The sequence below is a fragment of the Myxocyprinus asiaticus genome, chromosome 26 (genome assembly GCF_019703515.2).
Source record: "Myxocyprinus asiaticus isolate MX2 ecotype Aquarium Trade chromosome 26, UBuf_Myxa_2, whole genome shotgun sequence".
NCBI lineage: Eukaryota > Metazoa > Chordata > Actinopteri > Cypriniformes > Catostomidae > Myxocyprinus > Myxocyprinus asiaticus.
In genome coordinates, this window is record NC_059369.1 from 32,887,706 (window position 1) to 32,913,774 (window position 26,069).

The window sequence follows — 26,069 nt, forward strand, 5'->3', positions numbered from 1 at the left end:
TTGGAATTTTGGAAAGTTTTATTCAACACTAAAAAATAAATAGAGTTGGTGCAGACACGGAACAGATTATACAAAAAGCAACATAAAATTGAGAATTAAAAATGGACACAGTCACAGTAAATAAAAAGGGAAATGTGCAATAGTAGTGTGCAGTATGCATGAATGAAATACTGTTTTAAGAAATATTATGCATAAATATATAAAATATATTTAATCGAACAATTAACTGTCGAAAAGTGCATCAAAAACCATTTTTATCCCTTATTGCTTTGTATGTTTCCGATGGCACAGTTAACCGATAGGTGGCAGTGGGCGTTCTCAGGTAGAACATCCCACCAGCAGATCAGCTGTCACACGCGCGCACACACAAATACAGCGCGTACACGGAGCCCAGGAGTCGCACAGAGTTTCACCAAACAGAAAGTAGTAGAGATCGGGAAACAGGCATCTCTTGCCGCCTGCGCGGAGAAACACAACCCAGACACGTTTCAGAAGGGTTACAGACACACTACGAGGGGAAACGGGTACGGATATATATCCTTTTATCGGAGTTTTGAGCAATGCGCTGGCAGCATGGCCAGATGGTTCAAGGAGCACCTGGGATTCAAAACCACCAAAGCCCCGCCACCGGCGCCCCCAAAACCGGACTACCGACACTTCCACACCACTGTATCCAGTCCGCCCGGATACCATCTCCATCAGCAGCAGACGGGCACCGGGTTTATGTCCGCACAGCCCGACATCCTTACCGCCTACAAACTCCAGAAGGAGCTGGACTTCGAGGATCCGTACACGGGAGGCGGAAATATCCCCTTCTCCACGGGACCTAGTTCAACGGGCTCGCCGGACGTCAAGTATGTGTCCCCGAAACACCGGCTCATAAAGGTTGAGACGATCGAGCGTAGTGGCTCAAGTTCGGGCAGCAGTAGCGGGTTGACAGCGGTCAAATCCCCCACTTCTCCACCCGCCGAACCCGAGAATGGCCACAGCAGCAGCAGTTGTAAACAGGAGAAGGTAAGAATGATGCACAGCCTACCTGCACGGGCACATACACTGCATTGGACAGATCACCAGAGTAGTGTCATATATTGAACACCACTGCAATTTTGTGAATTTTTATTTTGAATTGGCCTATATATATATATATATATATATATATATATATATATATATATATATATATATATATATATATATATATATTATAATGTATTATAAAATGCAATCGAATTGATAAAACTTGTTAATTTTATTTTGATATTTTAATTGTTTATTATTGATTTATATGTTTGGTATTTTAATTTTTCCTATTAGGTAACACTTTACAGTGTGGTTGTATTTGTTAACATATGTTAATACAAATTTAACATGAGCTAAAAGAACAATACCTTTACTGCATCTATTATTCTTGGTAAATGGTCATTTCTATCTTGACTAATACATTTTTACAAAAAGTTGTATGCGTTATTATTAGATGCTGCATTATGAACTAACATGAACAAACAATGAACAATAGTATTCGGATAAATCATTATTAAAGATTAGTGAATGGTGTAAAAAATAATTGTTAATGATATGCATTTATGTTAACAGATAGAACCTTATTGTATAGTACTACCTCATACATTATTATTATAAATTTTTTTTTACTTATGTCAGCACAGTGTGGAAGTATTTGAAGATAATAGGGTTTGCACAGTCTTGCATACTTTGTTAGGGCTTAGGTGCACTTTAATAGGTAAGTTCTGCATCAAAACCAGTAAAACAAGTTATTTTATGTGTTCCTCAACGGTTATGTCTGGACCAGAGAGAACACTCTTAACATGACATCTGGAAACATCCTTGAGTTGGGGTTAGATTTGGATTGCATTCATTTCTGTCTCAGTGTAACCTGCTTGACAGTCCACATCTGCAGATTGCCCAAAGCTTCACTTGTAGGCCTTTTGCTTTCCTCTATGTTTTCAATATTTTAGTCATGGGATGCATTTTAAAGTCCATTATAGTCAATGTGATCTTTTACCGTATATTTTGGGTGTAAATTAAAACATCATTTATGCAACAGGTTCCTGGACGTTCAGTATCCAGTATATTCAGGAATCATATAGTAGTTAAACATCTACTGTTGGATGATCTGTTACCCTATTTCTTCTGTCCCACTTGAGTCTCAGACCATTCAGTATAAATAACCCAGGAACTCTCGTTCTGTTTTTTTCTCTCGTCTCATCTGTTTACCTTAATAAAACAATGACAGAGACAGACAGGTGCATAGTCCAACTGACTGGAAAGAGACATACAAATACGCACGTGCCTGGATGCCGCACACGCTAGTTCACACACTTTGTGTTTATTTGCCCAACAAGTTATGTAAATCAGATATCACAGCAGTTTGACTTTTTCCGTGGATGGCAGCCAGAACTTTCACAAATGTATAACTCATTCAGAACACTTCCTCTACATTTCATAACTGCCACACCTTTTCCTGTGAGGTGTGGCCTGTACGCAACTTGACATACAATCTCAGGTTAGTAATATATTATGCTTGAAAAAATGCATGCTTCAAACAATGATGTAATGCATTGCACACGTCCCCAAAGATGTCTTCATGGAAGTCTCTCAGCAGGTGTACTCCTTATCTTTAGTGAATGCATGACATACACATTTTGTTTGTTACATTTCCTCAATGTTATTTAAAGACGCCATTAAATCAGAAGTAGAGTTTTGTGGCTTTTTGTCCATGTGTGTTAGTTCAGGCCATCTATATTCAAATTTACTCATATCTGCTAAAAGTGCATTTATATACATTTAAAATGTACAGTCTTCCTCTTTAAGGAAAACGGACCAAAAATATTGATAACGCTTGCACTGCACAGAGTTTTACCCAATCAAATGCTGTCTAGAATGAGAATGTCCCTCTCCCTAATACAACTTGTAAAATTATAGCAAGTAGCAAATCATAGTTTGTGTCTGTCATAATTTAAAGAGAGATTCACCCAAACATGAAAATTCTCTCATCATTTACAGACCCTCATGCCATCTCGGATGTGTATGACTTTCTTCTGCTGAAGAAATATTTAGAGGAATATCTCAGAATTTTGAAGCTCCAAAAAGGACACAAAGGCAGCATTAATGTAATCCATGCAACTCCAGAGGTTAAGTCCATGATTCTGAAGTTATATGATAGGTGTGAGTGAGAAACAGATAAATAAACTCAGCAAAAAAAGAAACGTCCCTTTTTCAGGACACTGTATTTTAAAGATAATTTTGTAAAAATCCAAATAACTTTACAGATCTTTATTGTAAAGGGTTTAAACAATGTTTTCCATGCTTGTTCAATGAACCATAAACAATTAATGAACATGCACCTGTGGAACGGTCGTTAAGACACTAACAGCTTACAGACGGTAGGCAATTAAGGTCACAGTTATAAAAACTTAGGACACTAAAGAGACCTTTCAACTGACTCTGGAAAAACACCAAAAAAAGACGCCCAGGGTCCCTGCTCATCTGCGTGAACGTGCCTTATGCATGCTGCATGGAGGCATGAGGACTGCAGATGTGGCCAGGGCAATAAATTGCAATGTCCATACTGTGAGACACCTAAGACAGCGCTACAGGGAGACAGGAAGGACAGCTGATCATCCTCGCAGTGGCAGACCACGTGTAACAACACCTGCACAGGATCGGTACATCCGAATATCACACCTGCGGGACAGGTACAGGATGGCAACAACAACTGCCTGAGTTACACCAGGAACACATGATCCCTCCATCAGTGCTCAGACTGTCCGCAATAGGCTGAGAGTGGCTGGACTGAGGGCTTGTAGGCCTGTTGTAAGGCAGGTCCTTACCAGACATCACCGGCAACAACGTATGGGCACAAACTCACCTTCGCTGGACCAGACAGGACTGGCAAAAAGTGCTCTTCACTGACAAGTCGCGGTTTTGTCTCACCAGGGGTGATGGTTGGACTCGCATTTATCATTGAAGGAATGATGTTCCGTTACACGGATGCCTGTACTTTGGAGCGGGATTGATTTGGAGGTGGAAGGTGGAGGGTCCGTCATGGTCTGGGGTGGTGTGTCATAACATCATCAGACTGATCTTGTTGTCATTGCAGGCAATCTCAACGCTGTGTGTTTCAAGGAAGACATCCTCCACCCTCATGTGGTACCCTTCCTGCAGGCTCATCCTGACATGACCCTCCAGCATGACAATGCCACCAGCCATACTGCTTGTTCCTGCAAAGACAGGAATGTCAGTGTTCTGCCATGGCCAGCGAAGAGCCCGGATCTCAATCCCATTGAGCACGTCTGGGACCTGTTGAATCGGAGGGTCAGGGCTAGGGCCATTCCCCCCAGAAATGTCTGGGAACTTGCAAGTGCCTTGGTGGAAGAGTGGGGTAACATCTCACAGCAAGAACTGGCAAATCTGGTGCAGTCCATGAGGAGAAGATGCACTGCAGTACTTAATGCAGCCGGTGGCCACACCAGATACTGACTGTTACTTTTGATTTTGACCCCTGCTTTGTTCAGGGGCACATTATTCCATTTCTGTTAGTCACATGTCTGTGAAACTTGTTCAGTTTATGTCTTAGTTGTTGAATCTTTTTATGATCATACAAATATTTACATATGTTAAGTTTGCAGAAAATAAAAGCAGTTGAAAGTGAGAGTGGTTTTTTTTTGCTGTGTTTATTTGTCCTTTTTTTTTCAAATAAATTCTCCCTGCCCAGTAGGTGGCAATATGCATGAAGAATGTGAAAGTGGATGTGGAGCTTGAAAGTAAAAAAGGAATTGAATATTGATCTGTTTCTCACCCACACCAATAATATTGCTTCTCCAGATAAGGATTTAACCACCGGAGTCAAATAGATTACTTTTATGCTGCCTTTGTGCTTTTGGGGCTTCAAAATGTTGGTACCCATTCACTTGCATTGTGAGAACCTACAGAGCTGAAATATTCTTCCAAAAAATCTTTGTTTGTGTTCTGCAGAAGAAAGTAAGTCATGTGCATCTGGAATGGCATGAGGGTGAGTAAATGATGAGAGAATTGAATTTGTTGTAAAAACTTCCTTTAAGCCTATTGGCTATTTAAAAAATGGACTAGCCCTTAGATATGTCCTACCCAAAGTTCCTGTTTCTGTTGTGCTGTTCTGTTTAACTCTGCCTGCGTGGCAAACACAGTGTTGTTACTGCGTACTACAGGTTACTGAATGACATGCTGCTGTTACCGTCGCTCACTTTCTTGATGAGCTGATGAACATTCTTCAGCCTTTTACAGCCAACATGCTTGTGAACTACCTTTCAAAGCAAGACAACAAGCTACTGATTTATCAATCCCGTTAAATGCTGCAGCTTCTGGCCTGTCTAATTAAAAGAAATGGTGTCATCTCCGTAGCCGGAGCTCGGCTTTACTTTAATTACTGCGGTCAGTGAGGCGTGGTGTTTAGAGGCAGTCAGAGAGTGTTGTTTGTGCTGGTCTGCTCTTTTATCAAAGCTGAAATGGTGTGATCAGATTACTGGACAATAAATTGTTGAAGGGAAGCGACCTGCATAAGAAAGTAAGTCATTGTTAAAGGACAGATTTGAAGACTGTGTGTGTTTAGTTAAGGGGATGTCTGATGGTTTGCTTTCTCAGTTTGCATTTGGAGTATTCAATTTCAGTTTGCATGTTCTCTGACCCCTGACCTCTCTCCTAAATAGTATGCAAATTATGATTGCATTAACAAAAAGGTACCAAAAAGTTACCATGGTATTACCATGGTATTAATCTTTCAAATACCTTGGAATACTATCTAAACACTGTAGTATGTGTATATGGCAATCATTCAGTTCCATGGAATATCAGTATATACAGGTGCATCTCAATAAATTAGAATGTCGTGGAAAAGTTCATTTATTTCAGTAATTCAACTCAAATTGTGAAACTCATGTATTAAATAAATTCAATGCACACAGACTGAAGTAGTTTAAGTCTTTGGTTCTTTTAATTGTGATGATTTTGGCTCACATTTAACAAAAACCCACCAATTCACTATCTCAGAAAATTAGAATATGGTGACATGCCAATCAGCTAATCAACTCAAAACACCTGCAAAGGTTTCCTGAGCCTTCAAAATGGTCTCTCAGTTTGGTTCACTAGGCTGCACAATCATGGGGAAGACTGCTGATCTGACAGTTGTCCAGAAGACAATCATTGACACCCTTCACAAGGAGGGTAAGCCACAAACATTCATTGCCAAAGAAGCTGGCTGTTCACAGAGTGCTGTATCCAAGCATGTTAACAGAAAGTTGAGTGGAAGGAAAAGTGTGGAAGAAAAAGATGCACAACCAACCGAGAGAACCGCAGCCTTATGATGATTGTCAAGCAAAATCGATTCAAGAATTTGGGTGAACTTCACAAGGAATGGACTGAGGCTGGTGTCAAGGCATCAACCACACACAGACATGTCAAGGAATTTGGCTACAGTTGTCATATTCCTCTTGCTAAGCCACTCCTGAACCACAGACAACATTAGAGGCGTCTTACTTGGGCTAAGGAGAAGAAAAACTGGACTGTTGCCCAGTGGTCCAAAGTCCTCTTTTCAGATGAGAGCAAGTTTTGTATTTCATTTGGAAACCAAGGTCCTAGAGTCTGGAGGAAGGGTGGAGAAGCTCATAGCCCAAGTTGCTTGAAGTCCAGTGTTAAGTTTCCACAGTCTGTGATGATTTGGGGTGCAATGTCATCTGCTGGTGTTGGTCCATTGTGTTTTTTGAAAACCAAAGTCACTGCACCCGTTTACTAAGAAATTTTGGAGCGCTTCATGCTTCCTTCTGCTGACCAGCTTTTTAAAGATGCTGATTTCATTTTCCAGCAGGATTTGGCACCTGCCCACACTGCCAAAAGCACCAAAAGTTGGTTAAATGACCATGGTGTTGGTGTGCTTGACTGGCCAGCAAACTCACCAGACCTGAACCCCATAGAGAATCTATGGGGTATTGTCAAGAGGAAAATGAGAAACAAGAGACCAAAAAATTCAGATGAGCTGAAGGCCACTGTCAAAGAAACCTGGGCTTCCATACCACCTCAGCAGTGCCACAAACTGATCACCTCCATGCCATGCCGAATTGTGGCAGTAATTAAAGCAAAAGGAGCCCCTACCAAGTATTGAGTACATATACAGTAAATGAACATACTTTCCAGAAGGCCAACAATTCACTAAAAAAATGTTTGTGATGTACTTATGATGTATTCTAATTTTTTGAGATAGTGAATTGGTGGGTTTTTGTTAAGTGTGAGCAAAATCATCACAATTAAAAGAACCAAAGACTTAAACTACTTCAGTCTGTGTGCATTGAATTTATTTAATACACAAGTTTCACAATTTGAGTTGAATTACTGAAATAAATGAACTTTTCCACGACATTCTAATTTATTGAGATGCACCTGTAAAAGTACAATGGTATTACCATCTGATTCCACCACACATGGCATCCTCAGCCCTTGTGGTGCTTAAATCTGAAATACGAATTTTAAGACCTAAAGCTTAATTAATAAAGTACTTTACGAAAATTCATTTATCTCTATGCTAATGCCTGGTTGCAAACGCCTGGATGCAAATGCAAACAATACACAACAAGGGGTTCTGTGGTATCAAGGCATAATTTTTTCATGCTCAAAAGTATGTAATTTACCATCACCATCGAAGCTCAGATGTACATAGCTTTTTACTGCTTACTGAAATAGATCCATGCAGGTTAATAACAACATTTAAAATTTATATTCAAAAATTTAAGCATTACTTTGATTATATTTTAAAAATACGAACATCATAGATACATTAAGCGTATGGGAATAGCTTTACACGCACACGCTACATAATTATGCTCAGATCAGCGCAGTAACCTGATAGGCTGAGTAAATCTGCTTGCTTTTACAGAATGCTGTGTATATCGACCTGTGAGACTGGAATGCTGGTGTCCTCCTGGTACTTTGAAAAGGCCAACTAATGTCTTAATTACTTGACAAGTGGATGACAATTATGTAAATGCATTTCTAATGCAAAGAATGCCAGTAGCTGTGTTGTGTTTTCTCTATCCTGATTTTGAAATGGCAGCAGGATTCAGTCATTTGATTCAGTGTGTTTATTACTGCAAGAAGACTTTGAGCTGAGTCTTAGGTACAGAATATAAGTTAAAATATGTGTCAGTAAGCAATAATAATAAGCAATAAGCCGAAGCGGGTCATGTGTTACAGTGAGATTAGCATGGTTAAGGATTTTTTATGACAAGACACTTTTAATTCAAAACAAAAAATACAAATACGATTTTAACATGGCTCATACAGTCAGATTTTAAATCTGAAACTTTTTATTTTATAATGGATATTAAAGCATACTGTCTGAAGTTTACACATTTGCTTTAACTGTTGTATTTGGCAGATTTTAGCCTTGGTCAACACCATTCCAAAGTAAAATGGCAAGAAGGCTCACTAAATGTGCTTTAGTAAGGTATTGGCATTGCTTTATTATTTAATTGTTCTTAATGTGTTTTTACTGTAGATGATTACACCTCGGCTTAGAGCATTTTGGAAGATGATCTATTATCATTTCAATGTAGTGCTAATTAACAACACACACACACTTAACCATGCTGACATACAGACAACTTTGTTCATCCTCAGGCTAAATTGCTGAAGGACTCGTGAAAGTGAATTAGTGAAAGATAAACAGAAGATAATGGATGCAAACAAAACTCGCATACAGTACGCAGGCACACTCATTTTACCACACTGTGTGCCTGCAGTGACCTTGCATATAGGGTTTGTTCTTGTGTTTTTCTCTTGAGAGTTGTCTAGTACTTTCCCTGGGTGGCTAACAAGGCAACCTATAATATAGTAATTTGTGTGAAAGTAATTGAGGATGTATCAATATATATTCAATATGACTGTCAGTGAATAGAATGAACCTTTCTTATTTCCTCACTGATGATGAGGAATCTAAAGGCCCAGGTATGCTTCGTTTTTGTGCGTTCCGCTTCAGCTTGCGCCAGGTTGACTGCTTTGTTTTCAAAGTATAGGCCTACTCTTCTGACTGCATGTGAATAGGAATGTGTTTTATGCATGCCCACTACAGCTACTTTGTGACATACTTTTAGTACGGTCGATGAGGACTGCGTCCGTCTGCTGAGAAAATCTGAGTGCGGTCATACAGTATATCATAGAAGTATACTTTGGCCTTAATAATATGATGATCCTAGATTTCCTTGTGTTGTTGCTGCAGCCAGTCATTGCTGTTGCATTGCTCATAGACAAATTAGCTTTTTGATTTCAGTGTGTTTTCAACCTTTCTAACATTTTTGTCACACTGTGTATTGTATTTCAGCTGACATGTTCCTGCCAGGCAAGAACAAGGTCACTGAGAGCATTTGAATGTTTCTCAGAGTGGTTCAGGCTGGGGAGAAGTAAACACTATCTAGATTACTGGTTTGGATAACATGACAATCAAATAGAATATTGACCTGATGCAGGGCTTTTGGCGCCAGGTAGACTGGTCTCTCCCATCAAATGCATCATCATGCTCTTCTCCTGTCAGATCAGTATTCTGTCAGGTGTGAACTACCAATTAAACTGGTTTATAGCATTTAGTAAATGGGCATGTAAAACCATGCCTGTTTGAACAAGAATTAGTTTGCTCTTATCGCATCAAGGAGATGTCGCTGTCAGAATTCTCCATTGCCATTTTAATATTGATGCTGATGGATCTCAGAATTGAATTTGAAACACATTGTTCGGTTGTCACTATCTCTCAGTCAGCACTTCTTTTACCCTGATCAGTATCTGCATGTGTTGTTCTTGAGCTTCTTGGAAGTTGGTGCCTGAGAAGTTTGAAATTCTCAGAACCGACCTCTTGTTTGACTCACAATGTTAGATTTTCTTTTAATCCTTATTTGTACACTTTTGTACACATGCCTATTAAAATTCCCTTTAAAAGGATTAATCTTCTAATTAACAGCTCAGCCCCTGAATTCCAGTGAAGGGAAGTCTTAATGTTACGGCATACAATGACATTCTAGTGAGATATATTAAGAAATACTCTGCTGAGACTGTTGTGGAAGTTGACTGACCTTGCCAAATTCAGTTGTTAGCAAGGAAGTTCATTAATCGAGGCTCAAGATACTCATACATTTAGTCCCATTGTGTTGGAATAGCTCAGATAGGAGAAATAGTAGGTCTGGGGACCATTTCAAAGTTTTCAAAGAGAGATTTTATACAGCCATATTCCACAAAATAAGTTATACATTTAAGCCCGCTATACGCTGTAGGAGTTTTACAGTCCTTTAAGATTGTTACTTGTCAGACTGTACGATATGAACGCATTGAGATCGCCATGGCACACTGTGCGAAATTGTCAGACTGTACGATACACATCGGTGGTCCCAATCATCCCGATCAGTGAATGTGATCGTAAATATAATAGAAGTGTATAGATCGTTGATAATGAATAGAAGCGAAATGGCAAGATTTGCCTGAAGGAGGGTATTTTTTTCTTTCTGAAAGTCAGCACATCAGCATTTCCATTGCTCCAATACCACTCCATCACCTGTCAAATAGGCATTTAATAAGACATCCTGATCACAAATACACAAAATTACAGTTGTTGAGAAGGAACGTGACTGGGGGTGGTAGCCTACAGTAATAATTAGCTACCACAAACAAAGATTTGTTGTGGTAATAAAAAGACTTGTGGCCCGAAAAATGACAAAGTTCTCTGTTCACATAGGGAAAACACAAAAGGTGGGTTTTAGTATGTCTTTCTCCTCTTTTAGATTAGTAACCTAGGCCACGCAAAATTTCTAAAATTCATGAAGGCTAATAATATCGTGCTTGCAAGTTCCCTATGGTTAAAGTCACAAATGACAAAGATTTCTATTATTGCATCCAGTTGTATCTGCTGATTTGGATGAAAACATCCCATAATACTTTTTGTTTGTGTGAATCTTTGCTAGAAGTTTACAGACACAAAGTAAATGTATTAAAAGTAAAATAGTAATTAAAATAAAGTTGTAAAGAAAATGCATGATAAATGTAAAGAAAAAACGTGTTAAGAAATGCAGTCATTTATTTTCGCTTTGTAAGCCCTGTATTTAATGGGTGTTACACTTTTCAACAAGTATTTTCTGCTTAAGAGCTTTAGTAGAGTGATAACTGAGCACAAATGTTGCTGTGGTGCAGACAGGGAGCAGGTTTCTTCCCAAGGAGAATCCTCGGCGGGGTTTCTCTGAAAACAGTGATTTGGGGTGCGAGAGAGACGCGGAATATCTCATCTGGCTGTCGTAATTGCAGTCATACTATACGAATGCGATGCTAAATTTCTGACACTGCCAGAACTTCGTCGGAGGCTAAAGATCATCACAAAGGCTATTAATCGGCCGTCTGTGAGCATGTCACACTAAATGTTGTAAGATTGCTGATTTTGCCCTACAGATGACAGAAATCCTTTAGGATTCCTGAAATTTGTCTCAGATGGCAGAATTGTGGCCAAAATTATACAGTGTGCTTTATTCATATGAGAACATTCAATTGACATTTTCTTGCTCCTTACTAACTTAAATGTAGCAGAGAACCAACAGATTTTTTTATAAATTGGTTTGAATGCACCTGATAAGGTTCTGCTGACATATTTATGTATCTATGGTGATCCCCATAGCATAGTCTGTTGCTATGTATTTAGTTTTTTTTTTTTTTTATGTGCGTGTGTGGATATGTGTGGTATTCTTTTAAATGAATGGTTGAAAACAGCAGAAGTCTGTTGACCTTCATTGAAAGACAAAAGAATTACATGCATCCACTCAACTATTTTAGGTATGCACAGTCTGTTTTGTGAGTACTGGTTGTTTGAATGAATGAAAACTCCCACACACATTTGACAGGTATTTAATTAAAGATGACCTTGTTTCCTATAAGAAGCAACAAGTCTTTCCTAAACATTATGAGAACCTTATACTGGTCTGTTTAGCTGAATGAAGCACTGGGCTGCATGCTTTGAGATGTAACCCCACCCCTATAATTCTACGGTGTCTGAGGAATTTTGAAGATACACTACCAGTCAAAAGTTTGGATACATTTAACTAACCACATTTAACTTGTAGACAAAAATAAATTGTTAGGAACAATATGAAGTGTTGGATGTTAAATCCAAAATTTTGGAAGGAGGCCAACCACAGGTCTATTCAGACAATGTGGTTGGCTAGAAACCGTATTGTGACATGTGTTTTAGTGATTGAGCTTGCAGGAACTGAAAGGGTCTAAATTAATTACGGCAACATTATCCTTAATTTATATCCTGCTTAGTCAGGACCAGAATCCTGATTCACTCTAGCTTCAGGGCTGGAATTTAGACCACGTGTTGCTCCCACTGGGCCAAAATCGTGTCTCCACTGCAGTGAGTCAGTTTGGACTAGGGTCAGCTAAGGAGAGCTGCCCTCTCACACTGATCAGAGACCTTTTGTCTTAGGCCATAGATTTTGGTTGGTTTAAGGACAGCTAATCTTAGAATGGCATGAAAGAACACTCTCTAATCTGCAGCAGTGGGCAAAATTGTTTTTCATTTTAACACACCTATCACAAATGTTGGGCCTCATGTATTCAGATAGAAGACGAAGGCAGGCCTAACACAGTCGTAAAAACCTAACTCAAGCCCCCACATTCCAAGTCGTAAATTATACTGATAAAAATCGCGGCAAAATCAAACAAAGGGAGTCCAAAACAGACTACAAATCCCATGAAGCCTTGCTCACAAAAGGATCGAACTCTCAACTCCTATTGGATGAGGCACACAACAGAACGTCCCTCAAAACATGACATCATCAGGAGTTGAAATACCTCTGAAATGCTTCCGGGATTTGCTTCCAGCAACTTTGTTCACCGGGTATAGACGCAGCTCATCGCTGCTCTCGGGTGCAACCTCGTGGCACAAGGAAGTAACGTCCGACTTGAAACTGTGGCCATACACTCTCCATCTCGCTGGACGAGTTGAGATTACTCTGTGTTCAACCGAACACTCTAACGGATCCGAAGGAGACCGCCACGCAATCCGCAACTTTATACGTTTGCCTGCAGAAGTGAAGAGATTAAAGATTTCTCTTCCATCTTCAATCAAGTTGACATTTCTGAGTTCTCCGCCAGCCCGCCGAGAATCAACAGCCCGCCAGCCCGCCGACAGAGCGAGGAAACGGCCGCCCGTCATCACCCGAGCCTCAAGGAACCGGGTCGGAATTAAAGGACGGATGAACACACATTCTGTCCTCATGCGATTCAATAAGAGGTTTACGTCTGGGCAGAGAGAGAATATTATAGTGTGTTATTCTTGTGTTTCAAGGTTTTTGCTTGTACAGTTTACGGACCGCCATGTCCGCTCATTATTAATACTCGGGGTATTAATTATCACAAATTTGTTTTTGCTGTATTGTGGTCCAACCAAATTGGACTGTTGTGCAATTTCGCCATCGCGGGTGAGACAGATAAACTAACAGCTGCTTTCTCTCCCACGATCGCGAAATCGGCTTTAGGGCCATCACTTCTCTCTCTCTCTAACCACACACACGCACACACACACACGCACGCAACCCCTCACAAACATTCTGGCACACATTTTTGGCTCGTAGATAGCTTAATGCTAAAGCCCAGCTTTGTCCCTAAGCTATCGTACAAGCGGATACACGCGGTAACTGGTAGAAGCCATTGACTGGTTTCTCTCTGCCCCCATTCACGGTCATATTCCCTGGCTGGAAGTCTCGCGTGACACTCTCCACGAGAGTCACGTCCGCCATTTTGTGTGCATCCCTCCTTACACACACACACACTGTCACACACACACTTTGTGTTATAGGATTATTTTTATTTCCATATCTAATCATATCACTGTTTAGTTTGTAGTTGTAAGTCGGAAGTTTATTGACTGCATTGTATTAATTATTAATTGATATTACTGCATAAATAAACTTTGTTTATATTACAAAGAGAAGTGTTTTGGTTTGTTTCGCATACGCCTGTGTCATGCTGACGGGATGTCAGTGCTCGGATTCAAACCTTCATTCATTGTTTTTTTTCCCCCGAAAATCGATATTCTTCCGATGTCGATGTTTTCTTAGGAAAAATCTAATATTGAGACTTTTCTACTATCTGGTTATTAGTCCCTGATTCCAGGGTGGTGCCCCGTCAATGTTAATCCTTATTAATATTCTATTGATTTTTGATAATTGATAATTATCTTTGATGGTTGTTGAATTTGAATGATAAATAAGCTAGTGTTAATTTTAATTAATGTTTCATCGATGTTAACAATTAACGATTATCTTTGATAATTGCTGATTTAAAGGATTAAAAAAGCTAACATTGATTCTCATCAATGTTCTATTGATTTTAATAATTAATTATTAATTATTGCTAATAACCAAACTTGCTCCTAAACGTAGCACACTACATTTACTGGAGCCCCATATGAGGTTTTAATAAGTTAGATTCAATTAATTAATTTAAATATTAATAACTAAAGAAATAATTAATTATTTCTGACAATAACACACATTTATCATGGAGTGCACTAAAAAAAGTGAGAAAAAGAGGTATAACCCCAATTCCGAAAAAGTTGGGACAGTGTGAAAAATGCTAATAAAAACAAAAATGAGTGATTTGTAAATTATATTAACCCTTTGCTATATTGAAAGCACTACAGCTACACATTAGATGATGTTTTACCCTGTGAATTTTATTTTATTTTATTTTTTGTACAGTAATTTCAAATCAGATGATTGCAACACGCTCCAAAAAAGTTGGGACAGTTGAGTGTTTACCACTGTGAAACATCGCCATTTCTTCTAATAACACTTATTAAGCATTTGGGCATTGAAGAGACAAGTTTAAGTTTAGAATGTGGGATTTTCCCCCATTCATCCATTATGTAAGTCTTTAGCTGCACAATTGAACTTGAAATCCGGGCAGTATGTGGTTTGAAGTTGTCTTGCTGGAAAATGCAGTGACGTCTTTGGAAAAGACTGTGCTGGATGGCAGTATATGTTGCTCCAAAATTTTTACATGTCTGTCTGCATTCATGGTGTTCTCACAGATGTGCGAGTTACCCATGCCATGGGCACTGACACACCCCTGGCCCATACAGACACTGGCTTTTGGACCTGACGCTAATAACAGCTTGGATGGTCCTTTTCCTCTTTGGCCCGGATAACACAACGGCTTTGTTTTTCAAAAATATTTTGAAATGTGGACGCCTCAGACAAAAAAACACAGTTCCACTGTTCTATTTTCCATCTAAGATGAGCCCAGAGAAGTCAGCAGCGCTTCTGGACAGTGTTGATGTAGGGCTTCTGCTTTGCATAGTAAAGTCTTAACTAGCATCTGTGGATGCAGCGGCGAGTGGTGTTGACTAACAAAGGTTTACTAAAGTTATCCCAAGCCCATGTTCATGATATCCATTACAGATGAATGCCATTTTTAAGACTGTGACATCTGAGGGATCAGAGATCACACGCATTCAGAAATGGTTTTTGCCTTGCCCTTTACGCACTGAGATTTGACCAGATTCCTTGAATCTTTTAACTATATTGTGCTCTGTAGTGGGTGAAATGCCCAAAATCCTTCCAATTTGTCTTTGGGGAACATTGTTCTCAAAGTGCTGGATTATTTGCTGAAGCATCTGTTTGCAAATTGACCAGTCTTGAACGATCCTTGCTCTTGAAGAACTAGGCTGTTTTTGGAGGCTCCTTATACAGTATACAGTGCTATGACACAATTGCCTCACCTGTTTAACATCTCCTGTTTCACATCGCCTTGTTATTTCAACTTATCAAATTGTTATTAGTCTTAAATTGCTTGTCTCAACTTTTTTGGAGCATGTTGTAATCATCTGATTTGAAATGACTACATTTAAAAAAAAAAAAAAAAAAAAAAAAATGAAATTCACAAGGTAAAACATCATATTATGTGTAGTTGTGGTGCTTTCAATATAGCAAAGGGTGAAAATAATTTACAAATCACTCCTTTTTGTATTTATTAGCATTTTTCATACTGTCCCAAATTTTTCGGAATTGGGGTTGTATTTTTAGCCATGTCACTAGAAAAAAGGGGCTAGAATTGCCTGAGAGTATATAAATGTTTCTTAGTCTATGTAATTAGTCTATTCCTTTCTTTTTGCCCTGCGATAGTTGACTTTTCCTCTTTGCAGTTTTAATGTCTCTCCACTGGGTATATTAGAGTAAAGATGAGATGGCAAAAGACTCTTGTGGGAGAAATTTAAATACTCATATCTCTGCTGTTAGCCTGTAAAAATGCCCTGTAATGGCAGAATGTTTGTTTATTTGCAGTTATTTTAGCCTGCACAGTGATGCACCTTTTTTACGTGACACAAAACAAACATTACAGACTTGTTAGTTGCCCTTTATACTTGCCACAATTGCAATGAAATTACATTGCTGAGAAAATGATCAATTTTGGGGAAGCTACTTTGAAATAGTACTTATGAGATACAGTACTCATTAAAAGTAGTTCAACTACAGTTTGCTTACTACATATTCTTTTGAAATAGTAGTTAGCTACATTACCATTACAGTAACTAACAAAAAACAGCTAGCTACATGGAAGCTTTTTAAAAGGGACAATATCTATTAGATAATTATCAGTTTTTTTTTTATATATATAATACACACACCGATCAGCCACAACATTAAAACCACCTACCTAATATTGTGTAGTTCCCCCTCGTGCAGCCAAAATGGCGCCAACCCGCATATCAGAATAGCATTCTGAGATGCTGTTCTTCTTACCACAATTGTACAGAGCGGTTATCAGAGTTACAGTAGACTTTGTCAGTGTGAATCAATCTGGCCATTCTCTGATCTCTCTCATCAACATGGCCTTTCCATCCACAGAACTGCTGCTCACTGGATGTTTTTAGTTTTTGGCACCATTCTGAGTAAATTCTAGAGACTGCTGTGTTTGAAAATTCCAGGAGATCAGCATTTACAGAAATACTCAAACCAGCCCATCTGGCACCAACAATCATCCTTGTGATTATCTAATCAGCCAATCGTGTGGCAGCAGTGCAGTGCATAAAATCATCAGATACATGTCAGGAGCTTCAGTTAATGTTCACATCAACCATCAGAATGGGAAAGAAATGTGATGCCAGTGATTTGGACCGTGGCATGAATGTTGGTGCCAGATGGCACTTACATACACACACACACACACACACACACACACACACACACATATACATATATATATTATATGTGTAAGCAGAAATGTTCTGGCTCAAAAACGGTGAGGATCTCTAGAGGGGGGCATACGGGGCCATTAAATGCATGTAGTGTCCAATATTCCACACTATTATTTCAGTAAAAGATGCGCATCATCTTCTGGGTACTCATAGTACTCTTTTTATTTGTAAAATTTTTTTTTTATTTTATTGAATTTGTGTAAACGCACACTACTCGCACTTCAAATCAAATCACTTTTATTGTCACACAACCATATACACAAGTGCAATAGTGTGTGAAATTCTTGGGTGCAGTTGCGAGCAACATAGTCATGTTGACAGTGATGAGACATATACCAGTTTACATTAAACATCAGATTTACAACACAATTTAAAATCTAATATACACATAATTACACAACACAATATACAAATAATAACATACAATGTACAGTATACAATACACACAATATAGAATACACAAGTATATACAGAATGTACAGTAGGTTGTATTGTGCTGTATTGACATTCATGCTGTCGTTTGATAGTAAGTTGCCAGTGTGTTGTTAAGAGAGAATATGATATAATATAATTTATGACAGTCCGGTGTGAGATATAAGAGTAAGAGTAATAAAGTGCAGTGCTGATGTATTTTGATCGTGGGAGATCAAGAGTTCAAAAGTCTGATTGCTTGGGGGAAGAAGCTGCTGTGAAGTCGGCTGGTGCGGGTCCTGATGCTGCGATACCGCCTGCCTGATGGTAGTAGTGAGAACAGCCCATGGCTCGGGTGGCTGGAGTCTCTGATGATCCTCTGAGCTTTTTTCACACACCGCCTGGTATATATGTTCTGGAGGGAGGGGTCTGGCAGTTCGCACCACCCTTTGCAGTGCTTTGTGGTTGTGGGCGGTGCTATTGCCTTACCAGGCGGAGATGCAGCCAGTCAGGATGCTCTCTACAGTGCAGCTGTAGAACCGTGTGAGGATGTGGCAGTTCATTCCAAACTTCCTCAGCCGTCTCAGGAAGAAGAGGCGCTGATGAGCCTTCTTCACAGCGACTTCAGTGTGGATGGACCATGTGAATTCCTCAGTGATGTGGACACCCAGGAACTTGAAGCTGCTGACTCTCTCCACTGGTGCTCCATTGTTGGTGATGGGACTGCGTTCTCTATCTCTTCTCCTGAAGTCCACCACAAGCTCCTTTGTCTTACTGACGTTGAGGGAGAGGTTGTGCTCCTGACACCAGTGTGTCAGAGTGTGCACGAGTGTGCGTCCAAAACCCGGTCCCCTCGTGTGTTAAAACAAATATGTTGGTGGTATTTTGGTGCGACTGATTTGAAACTGGCTTTATTAAAGTACCCGGTCACAATGAACGTGGCCTCAGGGTGCGCAGTTTCCTGCTTGCTTATAATCCCGTACAGTTCCTTGAGTGCCCGGTATGTGTCGGCTTGTGGCGGGATGAACACAGCAGTGATAATGATCGCTGTGAATTCCCTCGGTAGCCAGAATGGTCGACACAGTAGCATGAGAAATTCCAGATTAGGAGAGCAGAAAGACTTGATAGAATGTACGTTCCTCTGATCACACCAGGATTTGTTGATCATAAAACATATACCACCACCTCTGCTTTTACCTGAGAGGTCTTTCGCTCTGTCCGCTCGGTGCATGGAGAACCCCGTGGGTTCAATGGCTGAATCTGGAATCTCAGCAGACATCCAAGTTTCTGTAAGGCAGATAATGCAGCAGTCCCTCGTCTCTCGTTGGAAAGAGATCCGCGCTTTCAGCTCGCAGTGCTTGTTATCCAGAGACTGAACATTTGCCAGTAGAATACTGGGTAGCGGGGGTCGATTTGCGCGACGTCTTACTCTGATGAGAACGCCGGCTCTATTTCCCCTTTTCCTCCTGCGTTTCCGTGGCCGGGCAGCCCAGACAAAGGGCTCTGCTGGTGTGTTTGTAAACAGCGGGTCGGCATTGAGGAATTTGAAGTCCGGTTTACGGTGTGTAATTGCTGAACCGATGTCCAAAAGTGTTTGTCTGTCTTAGACAATAAGGCAGACAACATCCAATACAAAAAACATAAGAATTGTAAACAAAACATACAAAACACTACAGTGTTGTGTCGGAGCTCGCAACGCAGCAGCCATACTCGGCGCCATCTTGAGTCCAATCTTAGGTTAGTAGTTTAGTCAGTTAATCATGCAATAGGGAAATAAGTAGTGAAAATAATATCAAGTAATTGTGGTGTGTTTTTGCTTAATATCAACATACTTCTGCAACTGTTGTGTGTACACATTACAAGATATATTCTTAAATGTGTGCATTTTTCTTTTAAATTATACTGATTGAAGTTATTTTTTTCTTTTTTTGCACCAATAGAAAATGCATTACCTGGCAATTGATCGAAAGGCAAAGCAATGACTCAATCTCTGGTTAAAACTCTCTGCTGCTTAAAAAAATAAGTCTGAATGCTTTTGCTTCAGGATTAAGGAAGTGCTCTCTTCCTGACAGGAAGTGTTTACAGCTCCCTCACAATCCCTTTTGACTGGGCATGTCCAATCTTGCCCCTTGAAATAGACAGGGAGTGGTTAACACGCCTCTCTAGCATCTTAACTCTGATAGTTTACAGATCTATCTGATTCTAAACTGATGCATTATAAATCTTATTTTTACCCTAATCCTCATTGACACAGAATGCTTTTGACCCCAAATTTGAAGTTCCCTGGAATCATCTTGTTGCGTGTGGAACGTGGACTGCCGACACTAGGAGAGGGATTGTGATTGCATTAGAATGATTTTTGGTGGAAGCCTGAGTTGGTAGTGAACTGTGGAAATCCCCGTGTTGTAGCTCCATTGGATGGATATGGGTCTCCACCCTTCTCTTCTCGTTTGTGGGATGCCTAGGTCGGACACACAACAGCCTCCCTTCTCTCATTTTTCTCCAGGGGCCAACTGAGGCCACGCTGTTTCCGCCTGTAATCAAGAGATCCGCACGCTGACCTCATTCACTTATGTGCAGCCCCTGGTTGTTTTCCTGCATTGTACACAAAAACTGAGGAGCTGTAGCTTATGAGGTCTAAATAGAGCAAGAACTATTGGGTGAATGATGAAGAAATGTTTAAAATTTTATTTTGTTTATAATATAAATTGAATTATATTTTTATAAAGAAAATTAAGCATTTTTTAGGGCCATTAAGAATTTTTTGCACATTTACCTCCAAATTCCCATTATTCCCATTAATCTCATTCTCATCTCTGTAATACCAAATGAAAATACATTTGCATTGAATAAGCTTATGAATTCAGCACAACAGATACTACCATGACGTACAGTATACTTACCAATATACTTTACAATTGTACTAAATTGGCAAATTCATGATGCAGATTTTTTTTTTTTTAGGGTTTTTTTAGGGGGTGGAAGGGGGGAAATGTGCTTTATTGTCATGAAAATTGTTACAAATGTAAAAAATAAAAAAAAAGTAACAAAACAATTATATCTTAATTGGCTACAAATAGGCTTCATTTAAACATAGGCTTCATTAACTTTGAAGTTTTTTTTTATTTTTATATTGGGGTGCAATATGACAGGTAATTTCTTGATAGGTTTCTTAGGATACATGCAATTAGATGAAAGACTCTTCATTTTCATTCAGTTTTGGAAGTGTTTAAACTGAAGTTGTGTACAAAGTCTTGTTGTAGCAATGAAAACGTAGGGGGCTACTATTTTTGTTTGATAGTCAAGTCAAGGTAAACAGTAAGAAAACAGCTACAAGTAAGGTTTCAAAAACATGTTTAGGTATTGATTTATTGTTTTGTTTGTATGTGAATTCTGAAGTGACGTCATGCAATAGGGAAATAAGTAGTGATGAAAATAATGATATCAAGTAATTGTGTGTTTTTGCTTTATATCAGCATTCTTCTGCAACTGATGCTAAAATAAGTGTACATATTACAATATATATTCTTAAATGTGTGCATGCTCTGTAAATATTCCATATTATTTGTTTGCCGTCAAAATTCCTTCTCTGCTCTCAGCATCCACCTCCATTTCCCTCTAAAATTCAAACGTATAAATCTGTAGCTGAAAAGAGAGAGAGAGAGAGAGAGGTGACAGGAAATTGGATTTTGTCATGCGTATCCATAGTGTTTAATCTTGAATATCTGTGCTGTATTAAAATCACCATAATCTTCTTGAGCCCTGTCCAGTTGGTGTCTCAGCAGAGAGGGACCTCTGGAAGAGAGAATGACATTATCATGCTCGAGTTTGCCAGTGTCATGAAGAGTGATAGCCATTGTGAGAAAAGCAGCACAACTGTAACAAATACATTGTGACAGAGTTGAAGAGTCCATCTAAATAAGAGTGTAACAGGAAAAGGATGGGCAAGAAGGCGGTGGGAACCATTTATGCTGAACAATCAGCATAAACTTTTAATGCATAAATTAACTTAAACAACGAACTTAAACAAACATAAACACACACAGCGCGGCCGCTTGTGTGTCTCTCTCTCTCTCAAACTGGTGTCTCTGGCTCCCCTTTATCTTTCTCCCCCGCTGATTAATTGACTCAATGCACCCTCACGGCCCGGCCACGCCCTCCTCCTCGTCACACTCCTCCCCCGCCCGATTCAGGCCGGTGTGCCATCCGGACTGGCCTACTCCACCCAAACCCCCCCCCCCATCTCTGGAGGGGAGATGCTGCCCTTCCGGCCGTTCCACCAGCTGATGGTCCACCCCGCCCCCGGGAACCTGGGGAGAGACGAGATGAGGGGAGGGAGATGGGAGAGGGAAAGGGCGAGCGGGAGAGACAGAAATAAAGAGAGAAAAACTTGCTCGCTGGTCCCCAAACACGCCGTTGCCTGGTCCTCTGCCACTCCTCCGCCCTCTGGCGGACGACAGATGCTTCTCCCCGGGCAGACGGCAGTGAGTCCTCCGACCCCTGGCAGAGGGAACGGCTCCTCCCCTTCCTGGTAAATGGCAGCTGTTCCTCTGACTCCCAGCAGTGGGCAGCGGCGACTCTGTCCCCTGGCAGACGACCGCGGCTCCTCCCCTGGTGAACGCAGTGGAGAGAACTCCACAACGGTGCATCCCTCCTCTTTCCCAGGTTTCGGCACCAATGTAACAGGTAAAGGATGGGCAAGGAGGATGCGGGAACCTGCTGAACAATCAACATAAACTTTTAATGCATAAATGAACTTAAACAAACATAAACACACAAAGCGTCTCTCTCTCTCTCTCTCTCTCTCTCTCTCGAACTGGCGTCTCCGGCTCCCCTTTATCTTTCTGTCCCGCTGATTAATTGACTCAGCGCCGGCCGTGCACCGTCACGGCCCGGCCATGCCCTCCTCCTCATCACAAAGAGGAACAAGACCAAAATCTTTTTTATAAAAGTTATTTATTTTGTATTTCTGATAGTTGCACAGAAATAACACACTTCACCATTAGGTACTTGTTTATTATACTTCTCAGTGCCTACAGAGAATGTGTGACCAAGAAAGTAACCTGTTGCATTTTGGTGTGCAGGTTATTTTTATGTTTTCACCATAGTCTTGCCCATTTGATTTTAAGATATTAAAGGGATAGTTCACTCAAAAATGAAAATTATGTAATAATTTACTCACTTATTAGATTTTTTTAGTAAAACACAATAGAAGTTTTGAAGAAAATGTATGCTGTAATTTTCCATATAATTTAAACATACAGTGACCAGGATTTCCAAAAGAACAAAAAAGCACAATAAAAGTGATCCATATAGTCATATTTTATGTCTGCCATTTGATAGATTTGGATGGGGAACAGACTGAAATTTAAGGCATTTGGCTACTCACTGTAAATCTGGTGTGGGGTGAACTATTCCTTTAAGCTCTCTTAATCAGTTAAACTTAAAATGCACTCCTGACCAAGAGCTAGGTACATTCTGACTATATCAGGTACTTTTTTCCACCTGTTGCTTGGCCTCTGGTCTCCTATTCTCAAAGCTTGTTGGTTTGATTTGTTTATTTTAATCATGAAGTCATATCCTGTGTTGTGAACAGGATTAGCTATAGAACTTCACTCCCGTGCAGATGTGAGCTCAAAGTTGGTACTTGTGTTATCCAGCTGAGAAGGTGTTCATACTTTACTCGAATCTGTTACGCACATGGAACACCAGGGTAGTGTTCACTGCATAGTGCTCGTGTGTGTATGATGGATGACTCTTGGCACATAATCAATGGTTCTGTTAACAACATGTCTAAGTGACATAAAAATCACTTGTGCTTGCCAGCTGTGTGAAATTCAATGCACACGGCTTCAGAACTTTTATGAAAGGCGTTTTATGGAGGCTTAATTCTGATTGATATTAAATTAGACAAAGTGAAACGAGTCATTTCAGGAAAGACACGTCATGTGAAGTGCGTTACAATGACTAAGAGAGGGGACAGAAACAAGGGACCGAGACAGAGAGAGTTAAGAGAGTTCAGAATCATGGGTGACATGCAAGTGCTCATTATGTTTACATTTGGGAAACACAAGATCTTGCCCTGGATGCTGATTGAAGACAATCATTTTAAGGCATGATTTTCAATTGCATTATTCATGTGAACCAAACATTGTGACTAAGACATCACAGCATCATTTTCTGTTTCAGTATCATTTTCTGTAAAGCTGCTTTGAAGTGATGTGTGTTGTGAGTGTTAAACAAATTAAAAATTATTTGACTTGGTCAATACTGCATCCCATAGTGGATCATTGTCATTGTTGCAGAGCAACGTGCTATGTTACTGATTATTTCTTCCAGCGAAAGGTTGGGACATTAATTACTTAAATTGTTTTATTGAAAATATCTTTCTAAACATTAACCATTTAATTAAAGCAAAATAGCAATCAAGGCTGTGCTAAATTGTGTCTGTAATCATAGCTGAAGGGGTTAAGGGAACTCTGTATGTCGTGCCTAACAACTCTATTTTAGCTGTGACTACATTCACAATATAGCATGCCCTTTCTAACCTTATTGCTTACAGTAAATATACCATTCCAAGTTACAAAAGTGTTCTATAACACATGTGGATTTCTATAGGAATTGACTGAGTATATTGCAGTTTGACCTTTTGCCTTCTCAACGAGAGTAACAGCACCTATCGTCTCAGATGTAGAATGACCCATTTATTTTCCTGGCAGACACTTCTGTAGCTGCTCAAATTAGTTGACGTGACACTTTACGGGGTAGATACTAACAGACAAAAATGTAAGTACACTTATTATATCTATCAAAGACACTTGGCAATGCAATTATTTGTTCATTTCTGCTGTTCCTGCAATGTACATTGGAACATTGGAGTGAGCAGCTTGATTCATCGAAATAAATAATTTTCTACCCTCTTTAGAGGCTCTTTCTTAACCCCCTCTTCTCTTTTCTTTTTACCATCTCAATGCTGAACAGCTTGTTTAAACTAAAGGGGCCCCTTGATAGACAAGAAAACCTGAAGTGGGTAGCAATTTTGAATAGACACAAGCTTTTCAAAGCTGATATGCATTCAACATGATCACACAGGAGGTCGGCATGTTGTTTCCGAGATTTCTGGTACCCTTGGATGCAGGGCTGTAGCAAGGTATTCTGGGCCCCCTGACTGTATATTGCTCTGGGCCCCATTCCTATTAAACATATATGGTTTAGAATTTGTTTTGGGGCCCCCCTGGACCTGTTGGCCCCCTAGAATCGTTACCACCTCAGGGCTCCAGACTGCAACTAAAATGGTCGCAAATGCGACCAAAAATAATTTATTGCGACTATAATTTAAAATCTAGTCGCCATTGGCGACAGTCAGGTTGTGTGCGTTCATATGCGGTTTCGTCAGATATCATCTTGTGAGTTATTGAATACCTCTTTAGAGCACCAGTGTGTCTCGTGCCTCTTTTCACTCGCTGCACCGCACGCAACAACAAGAAATCCAGTGCGAGAGTCGTGACCAAATTACTCTTTTAAACCGGATCTTTTTGAACTCAGGATTTTAGGTTAGCAGTTTGAATCAGATTCACTTTCTCAGCGAATCAGCCGTCAGTGTCCTCACATCTGGGAGTGCAGACATTTCAGAATGAGTCCCATGTGTATTTCGGGCTTCTTTACAATTAAAAGTCCCGTATTATTTTCTCCTGGTAATTACTGATTGGGACTGGAGCAGCACAATAAACTGCATCTGGGATTTCATTCAATTTGCACTCTTGTAGTCTCAGTGTCTGGGCCATCTGGTAACAGTAAAAGACTAAGGCAAGATTGTAAAACAATTTATATACTGTATGTATGTATATAATATACTGTGTGTGTGTGTGTGTGTGAATAAATATATATATACACAGTATACAGTTGTGCTCAAAAGTTTGTATACCCTGGCAGAAATTGTGAAATTTTGGCATTGATTTCGAAAATATGACTGATCATGCAAAAAAAAAAAAAAAAGTCTTTTGTTTAAGGATAGTGATCATATGAAGCCATTTATCATCACATAGTTTTTGGCTCCTTTTTAAATCATAATGATAACAGAAATCACCCAAATGGCCCTGATCAAAAGTTTACATGCCCTTGAATGTTTACATACCCTCACCCTCAGTGAATTTGTTAGCTCTCATGTGGATGCACTGAGCAGGCTAGGTACTGAGCCATGGGGAGCATAAAAGAACTGTCAAAAGACCTGCGTAACAAGGTAATGGAACTTTATAAAGATGGAAAAGGATATAAAAAGATATCCAAAGCCTTGAAAATGCCAGTCAGTACTGTTCAATCACTTATTAAGAAGTGGAAAATTCGGGGATCTCTTGATACCAAGCCAAGGTCAGGTAGACCAAGGAAGATT

General features: G+C 39.8%; 1 protein-coding gene across 4 annotated transcripts in view; it reads left to right on the plus strand.

The window, feature by feature from the left end:
- The first annotated feature begins 397 nt into the window (after positions 1–397).
- The window catches only part of LOC127417178 (SH2 domain-containing adapter protein F-like), a 222,590-nt gene continuing 196,918 nt past the window's right edge, over positions 398–26,069 (plus strand). For all 4 annotated transcript variants that reach the window (XM_051656995.1, XM_051656993.1, XM_051656994.1 and 1 more), the window contains exon 1: positions 398–1,014. In XM_051656995.1, coding sequence (XP_051512955.1) covers positions 574–1,014 — 441 coding nt within the window. In that variant the 5' untranslated portion in view covers positions 398–573. The remainder of the gene's footprint in view (positions 1,015–26,069) is intronic.